This window comes from Babylonia areolata, chromosome 6, assembly GCF_041734735.1.
Source record: "Babylonia areolata isolate BAREFJ2019XMU chromosome 6, ASM4173473v1, whole genome shotgun sequence".
Lineage (NCBI taxonomy): Eukaryota > Metazoa > Mollusca > Gastropoda > Neogastropoda > Buccinidae > Babylonia > Babylonia areolata.
Window position 1 is genome coordinate 48,582,756 of NC_134881.1, and position 26,026 is coordinate 48,608,781.

Below are 26,026 nucleotides of genomic sequence, written 5' to 3' on the forward strand. Positions count from 1 at the left end.
CATCCATGACGTCCTGTTACGGGTAGGGAGGCAGAAAACTGTGTTGGTTATCAGCAGTTCGTGCTTGCACAGGTCTGAAGCAAAAGCAATCCATTTGGGTTGCAGTGGCCCACACCGTGCTTTCCAATCACTCCATCCCAGGAGATGTAGTCAGAGCCAACTCTAGCATTGAAGTCCCCAAGAATGATGAGCTTGTCTGCTTTAGGGATAGCAGCAATGACAGAGTGAAGGTCCTCGTAGAACTTCGCCTTCACTTTATCCGGGTTGGTCATGGTTTGGGCGTAGGCACTGACAATGGTGAGGTGCTTCTGGCCAGATGCCAGTGGGAGTTTCATGGTCATAAGCCTATCGTTGACTCCCTTTGGGATTCCAGCTAGCTTGCTGACAAGTGCTGTTTTTACTGCAAAACCAACGCCAGCCTCACGTCGCTCTTCGCTTCCTCATCCACTCCAGAAGAAGGTGTAACCAGATCCCCGTTCACAGAGCTCACCTTCACCTGCAAGCCGAGTCTCACTCAAGGCTGCGATATCAATGTTGTATCTGGCGAGTTCGGATGCAACTAGTGCCGTTCTCCTTTGGGGTCTGTCCGCGTTATCTCTGTCCAGGAGAGTCTTTATGTTCCAAGCACCAATGGTGAGAGGAACGATCCTTGTTTTTTTCTTTTCTTTCTTGTTGTTTCGACCGCTGATGAAGGGTCCCCGCCAGCCGCGGTATGCTGGCCAGGGTGATATGGAGCAGGCAATTTTTAGGGCACCTTTTCTAGCCCCTTCCTCATGCCAGGGAGGTGAGCAGTGCATTCCTAAAGAGGGCTGCTCAGACGCTCAGATGGCTGCCGAGCTCCATCGCTGCTCCTGTCGACGAAGAACGACCCTATGGCCTGAGCCGCCTGCGTGCAGGTCTGCGACTGCGACTGCCAGTGTACCCACACCTGTCATTTCGTCGCTCGCCTGTCGCCACAGGACTTGGGGGTGATGAAATGATGAAGGATGAAAGGTCATTTTGGATGACTGATGACTTGCGCGATGAGTTTGTTTAAAGTGAAGAGGAGTTGCGCAACGTCAACCTCACTCTCTCGTCCGGGTCCACCAATTTCCAGTGGCAAGTTTCAGTTTCAGTTTCACTTTCTCAAGGAGGCGTCACTGCGTTCGGACAAATCCATACACGCTACACCACATCTGTTGAGCAGATGCCTGACCAGCAGCATAACCCAACGTGCTTAGTCAGGCCTTGAGTGCATGCTTACATATTTGTGTACCTATGAAAGTGGATTTCATTTTACGTAATTTCGCCAGAGGACAACACTCTCGTTGCCATGGGTTCTTTTTCAGTGCGCCAAGTGCGTGCTGCACACGGGACCTCGGTTTATCGTCTCATCCGAAAGACTAGACGCTCAGTGTGATTTTCCAGTCAAACTTAGGAGAAAGGGTGAGAGCGGGATTCGAACCCACACCCTCACGGACTCTCTGTATTGGCAGCTGAGCGTCTTAACCATTCTGCCACCTTCCTCCTGTGGCAAGACTAAGTCGAGATGACTGGAGGATGAGCACGGATGCAGTGGATGACCAAGATATCCTTTCGGTGTCTCATCTTGCTCTCTGCACTCCACAGTGCGTTGCTGTAACCTCCTTCCTCTCCGTTGAACCGATAGGTTTCTTCCGCAGATTCTGCCAGTCCCAGACTTCGCATACATGGGTAGACACACCCCGGGGGCCAACTGCGTGTGGCATGCACACAGCACAGTGGAGCTAGATGGCTGTCGGTGGCTCTCCTGAGCCAACGCCCTTTTATGGATCTCCATAAGGGTGTCTAGCCACCCGCCTCACCAGTCCCGAAAAGGAGCCGTGGGAGTGCCGGTTTAGTCGCCGGTAACCCGACCCTGAACAGGTTGTACTGGATTACAGGTTACCAGTAGCAGATCTAATGACCTGACCTGACCTGTACTGGTGTACTAATCCAGTTATGAAGACTGGATTTGCCTCCAAGCTGCTGAAACGCAACAGGTTCAGAGCCATCCTGTAGTTCTTCCACCTGAACGACAACTCTACATCCCTGGAGTGAAATCATCCTGACCATGATCCACTCCACAAGCTGAGACCATTGATTGACCACCTTGTGCATGCAAATTATTTTCTTTTTTGTGTGTTTGTTTTGAATGTGTTTGTGTATGTGTGTGTGTGTGTGCCTCTGTGTGTGTGTGTGTGTGTGTGTGTGTGTGTGTGTGTGTGTGTGTGTCTGTGTTATATTATTTATTCTTCCCCACTTGTTAAATATTATCAGTTCAAATGATAGCAAATGTTAGCAGATAGTGGTAGTATTAGCTGAAGTAGTAGTGATGGTTTGCTGTATCATACATATTGTGATTGTCCACAATAGTAAAAACTGTTTGCATGTTTCAGCTCTTCAAGACTGTGTACATCCTGGAGCAGAATATTTGCATCGATGAGGCCCTTTGCCCCTGGAGAGGCCAGTCATCTGTCCGGGTCTACATGAAGGACAAGCCGGTAAAGTGGGGCATCAAGCTGTATGAGCTGTGTGAGATCTCCTTGGGGTATGTGTGGAACCTTGAGGTGTACTGCCGCAAGCCGGATCTCAGCAACCGCCCCCACGATGTTGTCTTCAGGCTCCTAGACCAACTGCAAGACTGCGGCTATGTCCTTCATGTGGACAATTACTACTGCCCACCCACCTTGGCCTAGAGTCTCACTGCTGTCAACACTGGATGTGTAGGCAATGTGCGGGCTAACCGGGTGGGCATGCCGAAGGATTTGGTGACCTTCGCCCATGGCCAGATTGACTACAGGAGACTGAATCAGGTGATGGTCATTAGGTGGAAGGACAAGAGGGATATGCATATTATAAAAACTCAGCACATCCCTGCACTGACCACAGTGAGATCATGGTCAGAACACAAGAGAAAGCCTACAGCTGTTGTCGACTACATTGGCAATATGGCTGGTGTTGACCGCAGTGACCAGATGGTATCTTACATGCCAATGCACCAGAAGACCATCAAACGGTGGAAGAAGCTGGCCTTCCACTTTTTGACCCTCACTATGATCCAGTCTCACTGCCTGTACAACAAGCGGCAGAGAAGTCTGGGGAAAAAACAGCTGACACTGGAAGAATTTGCTGTTTCTGTGTACTATGATCTGGCCAGTCTTCCAGTTCAGGATGATGATGAGCTGAATGGTGCTGCTGCCCCGGTGTAACAGGCCAGATCTTATCCCTGGCTGGTTCTTAACCTGGGTAAGAACCAGCCTAGGCCATTTCTTATCCCCCATGGCTGGAATATACCCCGAGTACACTTTGCTCACCCAACCGGTCTGTATCACATTTACACATAAAACACATGATGATAATGATGATGGTGATGATTATGATTATAATAACAATACTAATACTAACAACAACATCAACATCAACAACAACAATAATAATAATAACAATAAAGGGAATGTATATAACTCCTTCCAATGCTCAAGCCACTTTGCAATTTATGCAAAAAAGTGATGTGATGATGTTCGTCAAAAACGTGATGTGTTGATGTTTGTCCTTCGGATTCAAAGATGACCATGGCTTCAAGAGTCAGATGGAAGATGGCGTGTGTGTGTGTGTGTGTGTGTGTGTGTGTGTGTGGCTGTGGGTCGATAGGTGATTGGTGAGGCCAATCCGGGCCCTGAAGTCTCGCCAACAAGTGGGACACAAGTGAGTGGGTGCTGTTGTGGCAGTGGATGCTGCTCGGGCCTTGCGCACAGCACGCTTCCGTTGCACCTTGGTGATGCGCCTGGCTTCAGCTGCACGGGCTTTTGTGGTGATTATGCTGTGCCAAGCTGGACAGTCCAGAGCAAGTGTCTCCCAAGTGTTGATGTCGACGCCCAGGACTTTGAGGGACGCTTTGAGGCAGTGTTGGTAGCATTTCTTCTGTCCTCCAACTGAGCGCTTGCCCTGACACAGCAGCTGATTAGACAGTCGGTTATCTGACATTCTCACATGTCCAGCCCACTTGGACATTTTGCAGAAGGGTTTAGATGCTGCAGAGGCCAGCTTGTTCTAGGACTTCCGTGTCAGGGACTTTGTCCTGCCACCTGATGTGGAGGAGTCTGCAGAGACAGCTCAGGTTGAGCTGTTTGGCGTGTCTACTATAGACAGTCCAGGTCTCACTGGGGTAAAGGAGGGTGAAATGAAATGAAATTATGGTGCTTAGAGCCTCGCCGACCACTAAGGCCATCTCAAGGCTATCGCCGCGTCAATAACTACTACAAGGATAAAAAAAACAACCAATTAAAACGAGTCACCACTTCAAACTTTCCACTCCAAAGTTAAAAAAAAACTTCCATAGTTTAAAACCTTCAAATCTGGTTAAAAATGTTCACTTCTTTTAAGAAGTCCATCAGCGCCCACGGAGGGACATCACGAAACAAAGTCTTCAAAGAAACCGCCGTGTAATGTCTGCGTCTAACGTCATGCAGATCCCAACAGTCAAGGAGCACGTGTTTCACGGTGAGAGGCTCGTCACAGGGAAATGAAATGAAATGAAATTATGGTGCTTAGAGCCTCGCCGACCACTAAGGCCATCTCAAGGCTATCGCCGCGTCAATAACTACTACAAGGATAAAAAACCAACCAATTAAAACGAGTCACCACTTCAAACTTTCCACTCCAAAGTTAAAAAAAACTTCCATAGTTTAAAACCTTCAAATCTGGTTAAAAAGGTTCACTTCTTTTAAGAAGTCCATCAGCGCCCACGGAGGGACATCACGAAACAAAGTCTTCAAAGAAACCGCCGTGTAATGTCTGCGTCTAACGTCATGCAGATCCCAACAATCAAGGAGCACGTGTTTCACGGTGAGAGGCTCGTCACAGGGAATGCATCGAGGGGCCTCCTCCCCCTTCAACAAGTAAGAATGAGTAAAAAAAAGTGTGCCCCGCGCGCTGTCTGCACAGCACAGACTCCTCCTTTCTGTTCTTCACCCCCGAAGGGAGGGTCTCTTTTAGGTCTGGACGGATCTGGAAGAGCTTGTTGTCCGTCTGGGTGTTCCACTCCTCTTGCCAAAGATCCTTAACGTAAGTGTTGACCTTCCGCTTCATGTCTGTATAGGGTACCAAGGATCTGGACAATTCTTTCTTTACAGCGTTCCTGGCCAGCAGGTCCGCCCTTTCGTTACCACGAATGCCAACATGTCCGGGAACCCAGGCCAACACAACCTCGTATCCTTTCTTCGTTGCGAGAGTAAAAGTTTCATAAAATTCCAGCAGTTTGGGATGAGTGATATTCCTGCAGGCGATCGCCTCCAGGGCTGACAAGGAGTCGGAAAAGATCATGAATCTCTTCTGTTTCGAAGAGAGAACCATTTTTAACCCCAGAACCAGTGCGGTCAGTTCCGCGGTGTACACCGAGCTGTCAGACAGGATGTGTTCCGTTGAGGGCCGGTCAGGAAAGGCGGGACAGAACGCAGATGCGGCGACTCCGTCCTCTGACTTGGAACTGTCAGTGAAGATGCTTTGAAAAGTGGGGAATTTGTGGCACAGTTCCGAAAAGTAGGTTCTGTAGGCCAGAGAACTGGTGGTGTCCTTACGGTACGAGGCCAGATCGAATCGGACCTCAGGTGTTGTAAAGGTCCACGGAGGGCTGTCAGGGAACTTAGAGAAATCCGAGATGCCACCGACATCCAGATCGGCCTTTTCTAAGTGCGGCTGAATGCGGAGTCCGAGAGGAGGTATGCAGTTTGGGTTGTCTGTAAATTTCTTATCGAAAGGGTTGTTGAATACAGTGTCGTAAGCAGGGTTTGTAGGTTCAGAGAACAATTTCAGATAATAGTTCAGGGTCAGCTTCAGTCTGCGGTTGGAAAGAGGCGGTTCCCCCGCCTCTGCGTACAGGCTGTGCACAGGGGTGGTGCGGAAAGCACCTAAACTGAGACGGAGCCCTTGGTGGTGTACAGGGTCCAACAGTTTCAGATAGGACGGTCTGGCCGAGCCGTATACCACACTTCCATAATCCAGTTTGGACCGGACCAGGGCTCTGTAGAGGTGCAAGAGAGTTCTCTTATCAGCACCCCAGTTCGTGTGTGCCACAACTCGGATGATGTTAACGGCTTTTTGGCAAGATATTTTCAGCTGTTTAATGTGGCTGAGGAAGTTCAGCTTCTGATCGAAGACGACCCCTAAAAATCTGGCTTCCTTGACCGCCGGGATGGTGGATGTTCCCAGACGGATTTCAGGGTCCGGATAGAACTGGTGAAAATTATGAAAATGGATGCATTCAGTTTTGGAGGACGAAAACGTGAAGCCATTCTCCTCTGCCCAACACTGGATCTTGTTGACGCAGAGCTGAAGCCGTCGCTGGATGCTGGCGTACGTGCTGCCGGTTGCATATAAGGCAAAATCATCCACGAACAGCGAGCTGTCCGATCCTTTCTGAACGGATTGAACGATGTCATTAATTTTGATGCTGAAAAGAGCCGGCGACAGGATGCTCCCTTGCGGGACACCCAGCTCCTGCTCGTGAATGTCAGACAGGGTGGTGCCGACCCTCACCTGGAATTGTCTGTCTTGTAAAAAATTGTGGATGAACTGAGGCAGGTGTCCTCGGAAGCCGAGCTTGTGCAAGTCAGAAAGAATACCAAATTTCCACGTGGTATCGTAAGCTTTCTCCAAGTCAAAAAATATGGCCACCACATGTTGTTTGTTTACAAATGCATTTCTGACAGTGGTTTCCAGACAGACCAGATGGTCAACGGTAGAGCGATGCTTGCGGAAACCGCACTGTTCTTTCGCCAGAAGGCCGTCGGTCTCTAGTTTCCACATCAGTCTACCGTTGACCATCTTCTCCATCAGTTTGCAGACGCAGCTGGTCAGTGCAATTGGGCGGTAGTTGGAGGGGTTCGAGGGGTCTTTTCCCGGTTTCGGCAGCGGGATTATGAGGGCTTTCCGCCAGGAGGGTGGAAAGAAGCCTGTGACCCAGATGTGGTTATAAACTTTAAGCAGGGTGTCCAGACAGGTTTGGGGAAGGTGCTTTAGGAGTTTATAATGGACCTCGTCCATTCCTGGACAGGAATCCGTACAGGTCTGAAGGGCAGATTTAAGTTCGTTCATTGTGAAAGGAAGGTTGTAATTCTCTGTGTTGTCGGAAAAGAAGTTACATGGTGTTTTTTCTGACAGGTTTTTGGTTTTAAGAAAGCAAGCAGATTTGTTAGCAGATCTCGAGTTCTGTTCTATTGTGGAGGCAAGCAAATTGGCAACTGCTTTCTTCTCTGTGATCAGAGCGTCTGAGAGTTTAAGATGGTGAAAGGTCGGGCATACGTTTTTGCCCTTAATTCTTTTTAAAACCCTCCACACTTTCTTCTTGGGTGTGTTGGAGGTTAAGGAAGAGCAGAAATCTCTCCATGACTTCCTCTGGCTCTTTTTAAAAACATACCTGGCTTTCGCCCTCAGCTGTTGATGGGTTCGAACGCTGTCGGTCTCCGGTCTCCGAAAGACGCGTCGCTGCGCTCTCTTCCGAGACTTGCGGGCCTCCCGACATTCCGCGTTGAACCAGGGCGTTCTAGGGACCTGAGGCTTGGAGGTAGACGATGGGACTGCTGCTTTGGCGCAATCTAAAACGATCCGAGTCAGAGCGTCAGCAGGGTCCTTGCTTTTCAATACTGTTTCTTCCTGCAGCTCCGCTCTTATCTTGGTGGTAAAATAACTCCAGTCTGCTTTGTCGTAATACAGGCGGTCAGGCAGAGAGTCACCTTCTCCATCTGTGGGGCGGAGGACGACAGGAAAGTGGTCACTCCCGTGCAGATCGTCGTGCACTTTCCACTCGTAGTCCAGGACCAACGATGGATCGCAGACCGACAGATCTAAACACGAGAGCTTTCCAGAGGACAGATGCAGGTAAGTGGGAGACTTGTCGTAAAGACAGCACAAGTCCATATCGGAAAGAAGGTTTTCCAAGAGAAGACCTCGGGCTGATGTCATCTCACTTCCCCAGAGCAGGGAGTGTCCATTGAAGTCGCCCAACAGTAAAAACGGACGTGGGAGCTGGTCGACCAGGTTCATGAGGTCCTGCCTCAGAACGCGGACGGAGGGGGGAAGGTAGAGAGAGCAGACAGTGATGGTTTTCTCAAGCATGACTCTCACTGCCACCGCCTGTAAAGGGGTGCTTAAAAGAACTACTGTATAAAAGGGACTTGCGAATAAAAAGAGGGACACCTCCCGTCAATCCCTCTTGCTTCGGTTGAGCGGGTTTAAAAACGGAGTTAAAACCAGAGAGAGATAAAACCTTGCCATCTCTTTGCAGAGTCTCCTGCAGCGCCAGCACTGAGGGTTTCAAAGCACGACAAAGCAGCTGGTGTTCCTGAAAATTGGCGTGGAACCCCCGGATGTTCCAGTGGATCACTGCCATTAAAAAAGGTTAAAATAATAAAGCAGCAGCCTATTCCATCGCTACCCCCTGCTCCTGTGCTTGCGGTGGCTCAAGGTCCGCCAAGATGGAGTATTTGTTTTTCGAAATAAATTTTTCGGATTCCGACCGAGTCAGAATATCCACCACCTCGGCCCCTCCCGATCCCGCCGAGGCCGCAACCCTCCCCTCCTTGAGCCTTGGAGGTACGGGGGGCTTCCGGCCACTTCCACCAGCCCGAGGGCCAGGCAGACGAGAGGCGGGGCGAGGGGTGCCGGGGGGTGGGGTGGGGCAGGAGGAGGACAACGTGCCTCCGCCCGAGGTTTTCCGCTCCCGCCCAGCAGCCCCTGAGGACTGCCCAGGATGGGAAGGGGTGGACACGGCATCTCCACCCAAGGCCAACGGTTCCGACGAGGCGGTTAAGTCGTCTGTCTGCGTTCCTGTGGACGTCGTCTGGACCGCGACGTCCACCGTCCTGGGTCTGACGACAGAGGCATACGACACCTTAGGCGACACGGCCTCCACCTGTTTCCTTGCCTCAAAGAAGGAAATTTTCTTTTCTGTCTTGACTTTCTGGATTTGTTTCTCTTTTTTCCAGACGGGGCAGTCTTTCGATGAGGACGGGTGGCCACCTCCGCAGTTCGCGCACCGGGCTGGATTGACGCAATCGCCCTGGTGCACCGCCTTCGAGCAGGTGCCACACGCCTCTTCCTCCTTACATCGGTCCCTGACGTGTCCGAATTTCTGACATTTAAAGCATCTCAGGGGGGACGGCACATACAAGCTTACGCTGACCATGAGGTATCCGACCTGAATGTCCTTGGGGACATCCGGGCAGCAGAAGGTGAGGAAGAAAGTGTTGGTCGGGACTCTGTCCGACCCCTTCCTCACCGTCACCCTGTGCACGTCGGTCACTCCCTGAGAGGACAGCTCACTCTTGATCTCGGCCTCAGACACACCTTTCAACTCTGGGCATCTGATGACCCCCTTTGAGCAGTTGAGGCCTTTGTGAGGGGAAACCTTCACCGCCCTATCCACGAAAGTGGTCGCCTTGAGAAGGAGCTGTGTCTGCCTTTTGGATTCTGTCTGAACTAAAAATGCTCCGCTCCTCAGCCTCTTGATGGACTTCAGCGATCCTGCCAGACACTGAAAGCCCTTCTGGATAGCGAAGGGGCTGAGAGCCGACAACGGCTTGTCGTCATCAGCGCCCTCCATCACCTGCCACGATGGCCAAAATCCAGAGGTCTCAACAACCTCCGAATCGGAGTCTGAGTCGTCTGTTCCTTGCCGTCGTCTTTTACCAGAGTTAGGGGTGTGTGATTTTTTGGAAGTCATGTTGAAAAAAATGTAAATTCATCCCTCCCTTACCCACCCACCATGGGGTCCAACTTAGGGGCCAGGGTCAAGGGAACACCAGCTTGACCCCTTCCAGGTTTCGGGAGGGATATACGACGAACAGTCTAGCTCCAACGTGTTCCCCCCCAATCATGCCCAGCTCCCGGGGACAGAGAACCGAGCACTACGGGGGTTACCTTCGTCAGCTTCTAAACTGCCAGTCTTGACCCAGCCCCACGAAGGGGTAGCCGATTGACACACACGGGCCAATGTGTGCCGCCTGTCTTAGGAGAGGTCCGAGCCAAAGGGATGTGTTGAGAGCAGCGTGCTCTCTCAATCCCCAGGATCTCATTCCCCTCCATCACAGGTCGCGCCGCACGGCAAACACGGCGGGCCTAAAGAAGGCCGCAGAGAAAAAAAGAATGTGGAAAAGAAGGCTTGATGGGGAGCTGAGGACAGAAAAGAGGCAGTAAAAAGAAGAATAGAGAACAGCGAAAGGGACAGTGGGTCACATTTAGTTTGGGCCTCACTCACGACCTGTTCGGCATGGGAAGCCCTATCAGGGGCATCAGTACAAAACCACCACTTATTCAGCCCTAACAGCTACGATGGCTATGTAGGCTGTCAATTAAGACCTGGGACCAGAGCACCAAACCCCAAGAAGCACTGATGCCCCCGCCGACATAGCTCGCTCGATCACTGGCCACTAAGCCTCCCGACCACGACAAGGTAGTGACCCTCCCGGGAGAGGGTCAAGAGAACACCAGCCTGACCCCCTCCAGGTTTCGGGAGGGCAAGGTTGGATGCAGGGCGAAAACTTTTGAGGTCATTGTGATCCAGAGTGGCTTTCTTTAGCAGGGTCTTAATAACAAGTGCAGTTTTGTGTACATCTGGGAAGACACCAGAAATTAAACATTCATTTATAATTTTTGTAAGTGTAGGCAAAACAACACCCAAACATTCATACAGTAGTGGTGTGGGAAGGGGGTCCAGGTCACATGTTTTTGGAGCAGACTTTTTCAACACACTCAGTACATCTGTCTCTGATACAGGTGTGAAAGCAACAAAAGGAACACCTTGAAATTCTCTTCCCAAGGGATGTGACACAAGTGACTGTGAATCCAGTTCTTTCCTGAGGTTAACAATTTTTTAGCAGAAAAAATCTGAAAAGACACTGGGCAGTAATGAAAATGGACAGAAGGAAGCAAAGAAGATTTTGTTCTGCCACAAAGCTTATTTGTAATGCAATATAGTTCTTTGCTTGATTTAGCTTCAGAGATCTTGGTGTTGAAAAACAGTCTTCACTTTGTGCACAAGAAAGGTAACAAAGTTCTTGGCTTTCTGGTAGATTTGTTTGTAGACAGTTAAACCAGATACCTTCCATTCCGCTTCCGCATGTCGCCTCTCTTCACTGCTAGCAGTTCCTCACCAAGAAGCCCAAACCATGGACACGATACCTTCTTGGACAACACCCTGCAATGAGATGCAGGGGCGTGCTTGTCCAGTGATGCCTGAAGGGCAGTGTTGTACTGGTCAGCTGAACAGTCCACAATCCACTCAAGTCCTGATTTCAGGTCATCACGAAAAGCTGCCCTGTCTATAGCACGAATGTTGCGCACGCTGCGATACACTGTCACAGAGGAGGGGATGTCTATGTCAAGAACACTTACTGCACACAAATGGTCAGACTCTAATTCATGATTCACATCAGACAATTGATGAACTCCATCACTGGGCCTCTCAATCACCAAATCAAGAGTTTGACCATGCTTGTGGGTAGGTCCATGCACAGTCTGAGAAAAGTTGTACATATTTAGAAGTTCCAAGAATTTTACAGCACTACGATCAGTGGAACTGTCAACATGAAAGTTAAAATCCCCTAAAAGACACAGATTTCCATGAACACAGTTACAGTAGTCCAAAAGATTAGGAAACTGTTCAAAGAACATGGTCTCCGTTAACTTATTAACAGAGGTGGGCCAGGGGCGACACACACACAGGAAGTGCAGCACGCTATGCTGAGAAGTGAGGGACACTTGAAGCAATTCGAAGGATGAGTGTGTGAAGGAAAATGTGGAGGTGAAGGTAAGGTGGGGAGTGAGAGTGTCTCTGTAAATGACTGCAATACCGCTGCCACGACCAGAAGCACGAGGGAGTGACTTGATGGCATAACCACTGGGGGCAAGATCAGCACATACTGCTTCGTCTCCACGGGGCTTGAGCCACGCTCCACAATAAACAGTAGATCAATGTTGTTGTCAACAATAAAAGAAAAAATAACAGTTCTTTTCTCTCTGCAGATGGGACCAACAGACTGTGTGTTAAAAAATGCAATTTTAATACCACAGGGCTTACGATTGTTGGATGAGTGGAGGGGAATGGAGATCAGGTTGCTGAAGTTCACAGGAGGACAGGGGGAGTGGAGAACTCAATGTCTTGTATGCACAAGCACTGGGATGGGCCTACTGTGTAGAAATCTCCAGCACCCACCTCGAAACGGCCGTCACTCTCTCTTCTTCAATGAGCATGAAGCCCACTGATCTGACTGCAGATCTGAGCATGGAACCAGACTGTGGATACCAAGATGACAGTTTGTCACACACGGACAGAGTAATGTTAGACTGCGTACACTGAAGCGACAGTAATTCAGTTCTACTGTAAAAGACTTGAGTGGTCAGTGATGACACTGGACAACTCTGCTCTGCAGTTTCATCTGCACGTTCAGGTTTCTTGTTCAATGGCCAACAGCCGAGGAGCTCAGCGAATGGATGAAGAAAGTGAGGTGGACAAATCGAACCATAAGTCCCTTGTCCGTGGTCAAAAAGCGACAGAAAATACACCAAAATGACCAGCGTTCCATCAGTAGAAAGACTGTCACACTCACAATCACGAAAACACTGTAACTCAAACTCAGATATACATTCAACACCAGAGCTATTCCCTCAAGCACATAAGGCAACAGGAGATAACTCTAGTAAGGGATCTGGCTCCTGCAAAGGCAACAAGTAAATGCTCATCCTCAGGGTGAAATTTGTGCAGAGGGGTTGGGCGTTTACAAGGTAGTTTACAGTACTTGTCTCCAATGCCACATCTATAATGCAATCTGAGGTAAGGGTCAATGCCATGTTGGGCTAAACTGTTATCTTGGTCAGTTCAGTCCAATTCAGTTTCTCAAAGAGGCATCACTGCATTCAGACAAATATGTATACGCTACATGAAATCTGGAAAGCAGATGCCTGATCAGCAGCATTACCCAACATGCTTAGTCAGGCCCTGAGGAGAAAAATAAATAAATAGATAAATAAATAAACAAATTTACTCTTTTATTTTTCTTGGGATTTAAGATTTTCCCAGATGTAGACCACTTTGTTGTTGTGCCTCCAGCAAGCTTGTCAGCTCGCTCATTTCCCTTTACACTTGCATGTCCAGGGAAGTATATCCATGTAAGCTTTTACATCTGAAAGTTGTGCATTCTGAGCTCCCCATTCCACTTTCAGTTTTTTTGTAGGAGGTTCATTGAGTCAGTCAGAATCATGGCATGTTGATTTCTGTTTTGATTTACAGTGAATCTCTAACCGGACTGGTCTTTGATGACTGAAACACCTGTATTTTTGATAATATCCTCTTATTTCCTGCTTTCTTCTATGAGCTGCTTCACCTCTGCATCAGTTCTGCCGTCTGGCCATTACTGACAATGTCTTCCCAGAGTCAACATCAACAAGTCATATCATGTCTTTCTATATTCGACAGAATATTCATTTAACTGTTTTTTTCAGAAGATATTTTAGCAGTAAGTCATGTAACCCAGTTCAATATCTGGCATAATATTTCCTTATCATGTACCTGTTCTTCTTCAGAGTCTTCTTAGCCATCACAGTCACAAAGAAAATACTGCTGTTTAAAGTTTGCCATGGACACCTATATTTATTCCTCCCCAGCCCCCCGCCCCCAAGCTCCCCCCCTCAAACCCCACCTCCCCACCCACACACACATACACAAAATAATGAGGTCCTAAAACAGAGCATTCTTTTCCTTACACACACATCTGTCAAAACCTGAAGCTCATAAATTTACCTTGGAGAACGTCATCTTCCGAATCCTCATCGTTGTGATCAGCAGGTGTTTGGGAAGTACTGAGGTCATCCAGTGACAGACCCCCTGTTTCCCCCCTTGTTCTGTTAGAGGCAGTAGCCCCCTGTCTGGATCTGTGCTCAGGCATCTGGGTCTCTGCCGCCAAGATCTGGTCTTCCAACTGTTCCAAGTCTTTCTGCCTTTTCTCCACTTTCTCTGTCATCTGCCTGGGATTGTTAAAAAAACAAATTAATAATACTATCAATAATGAATCATTTTTATATTGCATGTAATCATGCACAATGCAACTGTACGCACTTAAAAAGGTGTCCCACAACCTTTTATAGCTATAGGAACAATTAATATATAGGAGCAATGAATTCATATTCATTGTGTCTAGAGCTTGGCATAGGATAGCAGGGCCCAATCCTCACCCTTCCATATTGTACATCAGATATCTTTTCACACCTGGGTGGAGTGAGGAAATCAGAGTAAAGTGCCATTCAAAAGGACACAACACAGGTTTCAAACTCTGATCACTGGTGAACACTGGATCAGAAGTCCAACGCCTGACTCTGCCATGGCATACTCCACTCACATGATTCAGGCACTAACACATCTACGCTCATAAACAGCCACCACACACAACACAGAGAATACAAATAAATATGTCTTGAGACTGATTCTGTTGAATTAACATTTTTCATCCAATTAAAAAAAAAGTGATAACTTAAGTCTTATGTTTTGTGAAATTATTACATGAAAGGAATACATGATTCCAGACTTTATTACACTTGGAGCTTAGAAGTCTTTTTGGATACAAGTATCAATCAAATCTATTTCTGGATACATTATGTACAAAATATTCTTCCATTCTGTTTTTTTCTTTTTAACCATGTCATTTTTAATGCCTGTATTTTTCTGTATTCAGAATACCTATTTATCCATTTTCAACATTCTGTTCAAACTATTTTTCTTTAATCTTGTCTGGTTTCTTATCCCATATGAACTCATGACACTGTTTTTGTAACCATTTTATGTTTCTGTCTTGTGGTTTTGAATTCTTAACCTGTCTCCTTCTTGTTCTCTTCTGTCCTCAATTTAGGTAGGCTCCAATGATGTCCCATTCACAAGTTCTGCAAACTTAGGGTTCATCATTGATTCTAAACTTAGTATGAAAGATCATAATAATAACAATGTACATTTGTATCGAGTCCTTTCTCTCTAAGAAAATATTACAAATTACGTAAATCATTCACGACCACTCTTTCTCAAAGCCCTACTCTCTCTCTCTCCCACTCTTCATGCAGCCAAAAACAGCTGACATGGATGGTGTTGGAGAAAAGGGAAGCTGAGAGTGCTTATAGATAGGTTTTAAAAAGATAAATTTTTAGTGATGAGTGAAAAGCAGAGGTAGATTTGGATGCACAGGTATGATGAGTAAGGTTGTTCCAGATATGAGGAGCAAAAAAAAAAGAAAGAACGTTCACGATGGGTTCTTGTAGTGACACGAAGTTTCAAAAGGTAACAGTCAGTGAAAGAGCGGAGATTTCTTGAGGGAGTGTAAACACTGATAAGGTAGAAAGATATGTAGGTCCTGCAGTGTGGAAAGCAGAATAGCAGCAACACACAACTTTGTATTTAATTCTCGCTTCCATGGGGAGCCTATGTAGAGTGCAGAGGTGGGGAGAAATGTGATCAGAACATGGAACTCTGAGAGTCAGACGGGCAGCATTGTTTTGAAGTTTTTGAATTCACTGAAGGTTATGTGGACAGCCTATAAGAACAGAAATACAGTAGTCAGTTTGCGACAGCACAAGAGCAGAAATAAGAGTTTTAGTAGTTTCAAAGCACAACAGCAGAAATAAGAGTTTTAGTAGTTTCAACAGAAAGGTACTGACAGATAGCTGAGGCAATAAAGATAACAATTTACTATGCGTATCAGATTTACTACCTGAGCGTGCGTACTTTGGTTTGAGTCAAGAATGACTCAAAGGTTCCTTGCTGATTTACAAAACTGAACTGTGGCATCACCAACCACAATACTGACAGGAAAAGAAGATGTGGACATTCTTACAGGGGAAATAATCATAGCTTCAGTTTTGTCATCATTCAACTTAAGTTTGTTGAATGTCATTCATGATTTAACATTGAGAATGCAATCCTGCATTGATGGAATCAGACTGAGTACTTGGTTAGGTTCTGCGGACTTTTGTAGCTGAGCATCATCAGCAAAAGAGTGGTGAAGAACAGAATGGCCAGAAATGACATCAGAAAGAGGAGCAGTGTACAGAACAAACAGTACAGGGCCCAGGACAGAGCCTTGTGGCACACCACACGTGATCAGGGGTGGATCAGACTTAGTTGTTAACAGAGACAATCTGGAAGCAGTTGGACAGGTATGAAAAAAACTAATTCAGAACTGTTGAATGAATCCCCAAAACATGTTCAAATCTGGAGAGGAGAATACTGTGGTCTACTGTGTCAAATGCAGCCGACAGATTGAGCAAAGTTAACACAGACAGTTTACCTTCATCGACAGTAACAGGTCATCAACTACTTTCAACAAAGCAGTTTCAGTGCTATAAGCAGATCTATATGGTGAATGAAAGAAGAAAACAGGTTGTTTGATGCTAAATGGTCTGAAAGTTGGGAGAGAACAATTTTTTCAATAATTTTGGACACAAAAGCAAGTTGGATCATGTGACAAAAGTCTGTCAAATTGCCTTTTATGAGCTCAAACAAATTAGTTCAATCCAAAGACACCTTACAGGTGATGCAACAAAAACACTAGTCACCTTGTGTGTTATTTCCAGATTAGATTACTGTAATTTGTTATTAATAGGTTTGCCTTCTTCTGTCATAGAACCTCTACAGAAAGTCCAAAACTCAGCTGCTCATCTGAACTTGAAAGCCTCTCGCAAACAACCATGCACTCCTCTTTTATAGAAGTTAAACTGGTTTCTGAAAGAATCAAATTTAAAATAGCTTGTATATATTTGAATTCACTGAATGGTTCTGCACCATTGTACTTTTCTGACCGGGTCAAAATGTGTGGTCCACCTAGCCCTGGCTTGCGTTCTTCGTCTGACACATGCATGTTTGAAATCCCGTATTACAGATGCAAGTTCCATGGTTTCCGAACATTTTCACACAATGGCCTTTGGTTTTGGAAACCTCTCCCACAAACATTAGACACTGCTCCACTATAAAATCTTCCAAATCTAATCTCTTTTTAGACACTGCTCGTATAAAATCTTTCAAATCTGATCTTAAAACATACTTGTTCAAACAATATTTTAAACTATAGATCATTATCTCCCCAAACCATCTTTATGTGTGTGCGTTGACGTGTTTATGGGAGGGTTGGGGAGCTCAGGTGAGGTGAGAGGTGCGAGTCGTAAGTGTTGTTACACCTTTTGATAATAATTTTAGTGAGTTTGTATCTTGATATTTTATTATGTGGGTTAGGTGAAAGAGCTGTGTGAGTCATAATTTTAGTGAGGTTTATATCTGAACATATTACTGTGGGAGTGAGTTGAGACAGCTGTGTGAGTCATGATTGAGATTACCCTGTTTTTAAATGGTTAGTGAGTTATATCTAATCATTTTTCATTCTTGTTTCTTATCTATAATAGGTGTATTGTTAAAGGTGCTCTGAGCCGCAGGGTGAGTGCTAACAAATGTACATTATCATTATTAGTTGTAGTATAACTATCCACTTGTATATAAGTTTCCATAATATAAGAGACTTCAATACAACATTTCTAGAGGGGTACATGTTTTTTTTAACCGTATCTTGAATATATTTTTTTAAATTCCACATTACTGTCTTTTTTTTTTTCATAATATTATATTAACAGAATTTTTCATTTGTCCCAACCACATATGTGTTTTTTCATAGCTAATTCTCATACCTGAAATTTCTTCAAATGTATTAATGTTGTCAAAAAGACTTCATGTGATGTCTTAGTTCCTTTTTATAAGAAAGATATGTCATCTGCAAATAGAAACAGCTCCCATTCCCGGGAGACCACAGTCTGCCATTGATGAAGACACCATGTGGCAAGTGGAGACAGCCATTTTGGAGGATGGTCATATAACCGTTTGTCATCGTCACATAACTGTTCGCCAACTATGATAAGATATGATTACTTAAATAGCGCCTATCCTCAGTTAGAGACCAAGCTCTTAGCGCTTTACAGAGTCATTTGCACAACAGGCTGCCTACCTGGGCAGAGCTGACTGACAGCTGCCATTTGGGTGCTTATTTTTTGTTTCCTGTGTCATTCAGTTAGGTTTCACTCACAAACACATGCACACTAATACAGACATGTAACACTTTATGTGTATGACCATTTTGTCCCTTTACTCCACAATTCAGGCAGCCATACTCTGTTTTTAGGGTGTGCATGCTGGGTATTGTCTTGTTTCCTTATCCCACTGAACACTGACGTGTATTACATGATCTTTAACGTGTATCTGATCTTCTGCATGCATATACACACAAAGGGAGTTCTGGCACTAACGGGTCTGCACATATGTTGACCTGGGAGATCGGAAAATTTTCCACCCTTTACCCATCAGGTGCCGTTACCGAGATTCATACCCGGGACCCTAAGATCGAAACTCCAACACTTTAACCTTTTGGCAATTATGCCCATCAAAAACTTACCATGTCAAGATCAGTGTGGGGTCTGTGAAAAATATCACCAATGACCATTTGCACATGCAAAAGTTGTTTGCATGATGGATGCCCCGGTTGCTCACACCTTTCCAGAAGAAGGAACGAGTCATGTGCTCTCAGGCTCTTTTGACCATTTGCCAAAAAAAACAGGACTTATTCGACAGATTAATCATGCAGGACAAAACATGGGTCCATCACTATGATCCAGAGACCAGTCAAAGCAATGAAAGCATTCTGACTCACCACCTCCGAAGAAGGCATGTGTCCAACCCTTGGCAGGCAAGGTCATGCTCACAGTCTTTTGGGACCAGCACGGAACAGTGATGATGGATTTCCTGGCAAAGGGTACCACAATTACTGGGACATACTACGCTTCAGTACTGCAGAAACTGCAGGAGGCCATCAAAACCGAGAGGTGTCCCATGCTGACCAAAGGTGTCCGCCTCTGATTCACAACTTGCATGTTGCCCAGACAGAAGCGTGGTCCTGCAACTATGAAATCCTCCCTATGCAGAGAAAGACTAATAACTGTACAAAGTTTTGTTCCTCTCAGTCCATGGGAAGTGGGTCAGGGGAAATCTTTAAAACTTGTATACCTTTCACCTTCTTGAATTTTACATGCCAAAATTTCTTAACATAGCGCAAAAAGATTTATTGGGAAGTCAGATCTCCTTGGTGACACCACCTTTGTATTTCTATTTTGTTAGATATTATTCCATTTACTAGGAGTTGGGTGTTGTGCAGATTGGATGGCAGTGAGTTCCAAATTTTGGGGGTCAGTGAAACTAAAATTCCATTCCTCTACTGTTTCTACTTTTTGTTTTATATTAAGAACTTTTACTGAAAGAATGAAGAGTATGAGAAGAGTGATACATGGAGAGTGAAGCAGATAAATACAGTGAAAGTGACCAATTAAAATGGAGCTAGGAAAGAACTGCCTCTTTTCATTCATACAAAAATTTAACAAGAAGCCAGCACAGCTCTTTCCAAAAACGATAAATGTTCTAGCTTTGATTTTTGCAAAACAAGTCTTACAACACAATTCTGAATCCACTGAAAACTGACAAAAACAGAGTTACAAACGTTGAACCAGGAAATTATCATGGCAGTTATGTGCACAGATGCATCATGGGACAAAAATGGTGTAACCGATGCAATGCATCTGAGTACCAGAAATGATGCAAGGTAGACACTGCAAACATGTTAACATGTACAAAGTTTGATCCAATTTCACCCCAAGATTTAAACAATTGTTTTACCCATACACAAGTTTTGCAACTTTCTTTTCAGTAACACTTCCACCATAAACAAGACATGATACATGAGGACTAAAGTTACATGACATGATAAAAAATCATTTGAAATGTATATATTAGTAATAAGGGATTTAGGAGCAAAATCTGGATTACACATGAATGCTGGAAAAACAAGTGTAGTGTGGTTAGGATGCAAAAAGAGGTCAAAGACAAGATACATGCAATACCTTGGCATGGAATGGAATCCCCCTAGATTCAAAGTGCTTGGTATTTGGTTTACTAACGATCTAAAAGATTGCGAAAACATGAATTACAATGAAAAATTAACAGAAATAAAATGACTGTTTAAGATATGGACCAGATGACAAATAGCATCACTTGGCAGAGTTGCAGTTCTTAAATCACTTATCCCATCAAAACTAAATATTCATGGTTATTGCTTCCTAATCCTCCTGGTGATTTTATAGATGATTTGCAAAAAAAGGTGTTATATTTTCGTATGGAACAATAAACAGGATAGAATAAACAGAAAAACAGTTAAAAAAAATATATATATAAGTAACAGTGGTTTAATTTTTCCTACTTTGAAAACATATTTGTACTTTTTAAAACTAACATGGCATAGAAAAATTAAAGAGACAAACCATAAATGGAAAAATACAGCATCAGAGAATTATTATTTTATTGACAATATGGAAAATTATGGACCAAAGATATTAGGAATATATAAAACAAAAAATTTTGGACAGAAGATCTTAATGCATATGATAAATTTTATTATAAAACGGAAATACAGAATCCTAGTCAGATGCTTGCTGAACCCATTCTCTTTAACAAAAGAATTAGAGTTGGTCATAGTATTCTCTCTTACAAAAACTGGATTGAAAAAAGTATTTAAAAAAGTTTCTAACTTTATTGGAGAGAATGGACAATTTTTATCTTTTATAGAATTCAGACAAAAATATGATCTAACAATTGATTTTGTGACTTTTACTGGAATAAAAATGTCAGTTAAAAATTTCATACAAAAGTGTAACATACCTATAAATGTTAACATAGCAGAGAAAAACTCTGCATTGCAAACAGTACATTCTGTTAAAAAAGGAACACAACTGTATTACATCATGTGTGATAGTGGACCAAAGCCTAAATGTTGCAGGAAGTGGGAAGAAAAATTACTATAAGAAATAAAATGGAAAGAATGCTTCCTTGAAATAAAACAAATTAAAGATATTAATTTAAAATGGCTTCAGATTACAATAATCCATATAATTTTGGCAACAAATGTAATCCTTGAAGAAATGGGAATAATGAATGACAATAACTGTAATTTTTGGAAAACTGAAAAAGACAGTATTGATCATATGTTTTGGAAATGCCAAGTTATACAGTGTTTTTGGAAACATATTCAGACTATGTTTAATGAAACTTGTGAACTAACATTAAATCTGAGATTAACTGAAAACTTGGTTTTGTTTGGATGTGGTAGGAACATCAAAACTGATGTGGTATATGATTTTATTATTATTCTGGTAGCTGAATCCTACATTCATAAGTGTAAACAGGATAACAGTCAGCCTGATTTGAATATGTTTAGAACACTACTTACCTATAGATACAAAATAGAAAAGCACATAGCAAGTATAAATTTTAGACTAAATGAATTCTCTGGTGTGGTGTGCTTAGCAGCTGGAGGGTGGTGTTTTTTGCCGGTGGGCTCTGCAGTCATGAAATACTGGCTGGTACACCCATTGGGATACTTCTTTTAAGGCTGTCGCCAGTTGCATCTTGTGGTCTCTTTTGCCTCTGCTCGGGAGTAGTTATGTCCCTTGAATTTTTAATGGAGTGTCCTGTGCGTGCCTGCACCCATTGTGAACACAGCGCAGGCCTCCAAGGGTGGTTCAGGATTGTTCCAAGGGCGGGTGGAGACAGTGCTTCTCTGGGTCCTCCCCAGCACCTACGGATGTTTCTCTTTCTCTTCTGCAAACTGGTGTTATTTCAGAAACCTGCTCAATGAAAACCCCTGAATCCATTTTCTTTTCTTTTTGGATATTTGTTTTTATTTAGCAAAAAGAATCAGTGCCCAACAAATAATATGTATTTGCACTATTGTTTCATGATAACTTGACACATTTAGCTAAAAGAAGGATTCTGTTTACTATTATTAGAAAACCTTCACCATACATCAACTTGGTAGCAATGGAGCAGTTGTAGCTCTGTGATGTCTCCTGTGAACTATGTCATCTGACTGTCAAATGTGTACAGCCAGTTGGGAATCAAGGTGTCATATTATAAGTGAAAAAAACTTCTTTTTTTTTTTTAAGCTTTGTTTTTATCTTCTGTGAAAATACCCTTGCTAATTATTACCATGCTTGTGTAATCTGCAACTTGTCACAGGAAAATTGTCATGGTGATGATGCTGAAGAGAAAATATAACCTTCATTGCATAGGGAAAAAAAAGAAAAAAAGTTACATGACATGACAGACCGCCCTCAGCAAGTTAATATAAGTTCACAGTAGTTTGCAGAGGTTCTTATTCATTCATCATTTATACTCTATTGTGATTCTCAGTGATTTTGTGAAAATCAGTTGCTTTTTTCATGAACAGTACATACACCTAGATAAGTTTTCTACCACCCTAAAACCTTATGTCATGAAAACACACCTGTTAATCAAAGTGACAAACTCCACAAACTTCGTTTCATTCTAGACAAAGTCAGGGACAGTTTCATGAATGAGTTTGTTCCATACCAAAATGTGACAATTGATGAAGCGATGGTGCCATTCCAGGGCCGTTTAGGCTTCAAACAATACATGAGGGACAAACCTGTGAAGTTTGGTATCAAGCTGTGGGTATGTGCTGATGCCAAGACAGCACACTGCTACAACATGGAGGTGTACACAGGTAAATACAGCCAGCAAGAGAACAAACTGATGGGGCTCAGTGCTTGTGTTGTAATTGGTCTGACCAAACCAATTCATGACTTTGGCCACGTTGTCTTCACAGACAATTTTTACACCTGACCTGTGCTGGCAAAGTACCTGTTGGGCAAGGAAACATACCTGTGCGGCACAATGCGACCCAACCGTCTTGGCTACCCAAGTGATCTGGTCAAGACCAAGGCAGAAATATGTCAGATTCCCCATGGCACTTCTGAATGGCGACAGTGTGGTAACAAGATAGCAACATATGGAAAGACAACAGAATGGTGTACTACCTTTCCACAGCATGTCCACCTCATGACAACTCAAGTGCCACTGCCAGACGACGTCAGAAAGACAGGACTGTCGCAGAGTTTCCCTGCCCCCCATCAGTGGCTGCCTTCGCCGTCAACATGAATGGTGTGGACAGACTGGACCAGAATACATGTCAAAACAAGTCAAGTATGTCCATGAAGTGGTATCGACAGGTGGAAACAAAGCTGATGGGGACAAGCAAGTCAAAGAAGTCCATGAAGTGGTATCGATAGGTGGAAACAAAGCTGACTGGGACAGACAAGTGAAATAAGTCCATGAAGTGGTATCGACAGGTGGAAACAAAGCTGATGGGAACAGACAAGTCAAAGAAGTCCATGAAGTGGTATCGACAGGTGGAAACAAAGCTGATGGAGACAGCGATATACAACGCTTTTGTCCTTGAGGGGAAGAAGTGACAGACCACAGGTCTCAGGGACTATGCAAGCGAGACCTGCTCTCCTTCAAGCTGGACCTGGCCCACCAGCTGATCGGCAACCATTCTGTCAAAAAATCCCATCCTGGCCAACCCAGAATAGAAACCAAAGCAGCAGACCCCTGTCTTGACTGCACAGATCACTGGCCTGTTTACTGAGAAGGTGACAACCACACCTGTGTAGTGTGCACAGCACGACACAACGAGTACAACCACACACACCCTAATGTCAGCTACGCCAACAACCCATTCAAAAAATGCAAGACAACAATCAAATGTGAAAAGTGTGGTGTGTATTTATGCAGCAACCAGCGTGACTGCTTCAAGGTGTACCACATGCATGTCACCTTTGTGTGACATGTGACATGGTGACTGTGACAATGACATAGAGAACATTTTGTTAGTGAATAGTTTAAGTGCATAGCACTGTGTAAATAATGTCCTGATTCTGGCTCATTAGCTGCTTGAGTAGTGAAAAACATTCTCTTCTAGACAGCAAACAATCTTCAAATCATCGATGTGGTAGGGACAACTGCAGTGACAATTGTAACAGTTTTCTGTGGATATGACCAGCAGTGTGGCACTGGGATACATGTGAAGTACTCAGTGAGTGCCTGCATGATGCAAACACTATGCAAGCAAAAAAACTGTCCTGCATGTGGTACATACATGCATGCATTGTATTTGACCCTAAACTCACCTGTTTTACACCAGAGTGTCACCAGAGATGTCACCTTATAGTGTAAACAGGGTCACAGACAACTTCTCACATAAATTCTGTACACAACAGAAAATGGCAATCTTAGTATACTGTAATGAACTGTGTTGCTGTAAGTCTCTGAAATAAGTACCCTGCTGCGTACTCTTTTCTCTTCTCTAAATCCAGGAATAAAGGGTTTTCATGTATAAGAGGAATCAAGGACAAGGGGAAGTAATGCTTCACAGAAAACTAGGAATGAAAGACTTAACAATGATAATATCTTCATAATGCACAATAATGCATTTTTAGCTCTGTTAATGAGATCTTTACAAGCAAAGGTAAAACTCAAACATGTTGAAAAATATATACGTATTTATATATATTGACAACAGGCATTACATCTCCATTATAAGTCCATCTTTCTCTTGATGCAAGGTATCCTCACTTTCTCAATACAATTACATTGCTTTTTGTTATATCAGCCTTTAACTGTAAAGAAAAAGCAGCTCTTTGTAAACTATTTAGCTGAGTCTGTAATCCAATTACTGTTTCCGATATTAAAACAATATCATCAGCTAACAAAAGTATATAGATTTCAAGAAAATCATTTGTAAATTTTGCACAATGCCTTCCACAACATATAACTTGAAGTGCAAGCTCATCAATAAATAAAGAAAATAAAACGGGACTACAAACATCACCTTGCTTTACACCAGAAGTGCAGTTGATGTACTCTGTCAGAGCAATACCAGATCCCACCCTTGCCTTAACACATTCATACATACTCAAAACACATTTATAAAGTTTTCCACTGATACCATTGTAAGAGAGAGAGAGAGAGATAGAGAGAGACAGAGAGAGAGTGCCTGCGTGTGTGTGTGCATGTGTGTGTGTGTGTGTGTGTGTGTGTGCGTGTGCACGCGCATGTGTGCATGTGTGTAATGTGTGTGCATGTGTGTGTGTGTGTGTGTGTGTGAGCGTGTGTGCGCGCATGCGTGCATGCGTGTAATATATTATTTCTTTTGTTATTTTTTGCTGTTACTATAAAGCACCTTGAGCGTTGGAAGGTGCTATATAAATTTCCATTATTATTATTACTTTAAGTAGATGATTTATTTTGAGTAGATGTTATCATTAATTCCACTGTATAATTTTTGTTTTAAATCTGAGTCAAAGACAATTTCCAAGAAATCAAGTGGTTAAAATTCTCAGCATCACAATTAATTCCAGGATTTCCAGTCAAATTTGCTTTCACTGGGTGCCTGTCGCCAAGTACTGAACCAGAGAAAGATGAAAATGGGCCACCTACCTGTGTTGGCACCCAGCCAACAGACACCACCCTCCCCTCCCTCCACCAGCATGACTGACCACCACTCTCCTCACCCCCCTTCCCTTTCAAGCTACACACATGGAGTGATAGTGTTTGTACTGGCGACTGGTTCATGTTCACTGTTATTTTACTCCTGGCGTGCTACAGATGTAGACTGACAAGTCTTGGGCACAAGACTTACGTCACTGTTACTTTCACTCTGTGTCACAAAGTGGGTTGCGACTGTGGTCGTCATACACCAAATCTGAACCTGAAATACTACCTTCATCACTACACAGGTGTTCTTACCCACTGTCCATATCTTTCAGTATTTGGCGAGCCACTTTTAATGCTGTAAACCTTCAAAAAATGAGCCAAGAAGGAGAAGTTTGTATTATACTCCATGTTTGGTGTTAGATATACTTACCATGTCAAACTGATGCAAACTAGGCCTATCAGTCTGCTCTGCTTGGCCAAATTTCGCGCGGCTAACAGTGAAAAGACGAGCCGTCTTGCCCGGTCCGCTCTTAGCCAATCAAACGCCTCTAAAGGCTATAAGCGCTGAATCATTCCGTGGCCATCGAAAAAAATGCCCCATGAGAACCATGGCGGAGA

The 26,026-nt window shown here is 44.2% G+C and overlaps 1 protein-coding gene across 1 annotated transcript in view; it reads right to left on the reverse strand.

The window, feature by feature from the left end:
• The window catches only part of LOC143283547 (uncharacterized), a 150,337-nt gene that overhangs the window by 66,206 nt on the left and 58,105 nt on the right, over positions 1–26,026 (reverse strand). Inside the window, exon 9 of the mRNA XM_076589791.1 lies at positions 13,793–14,016. Within this exon, the coding sequence (XP_076445906.1) occupies positions 13,793–14,016 (224 nt within the window). The remainder of the gene's footprint in view (positions 1–13,792; positions 14,017–26,026) is intronic.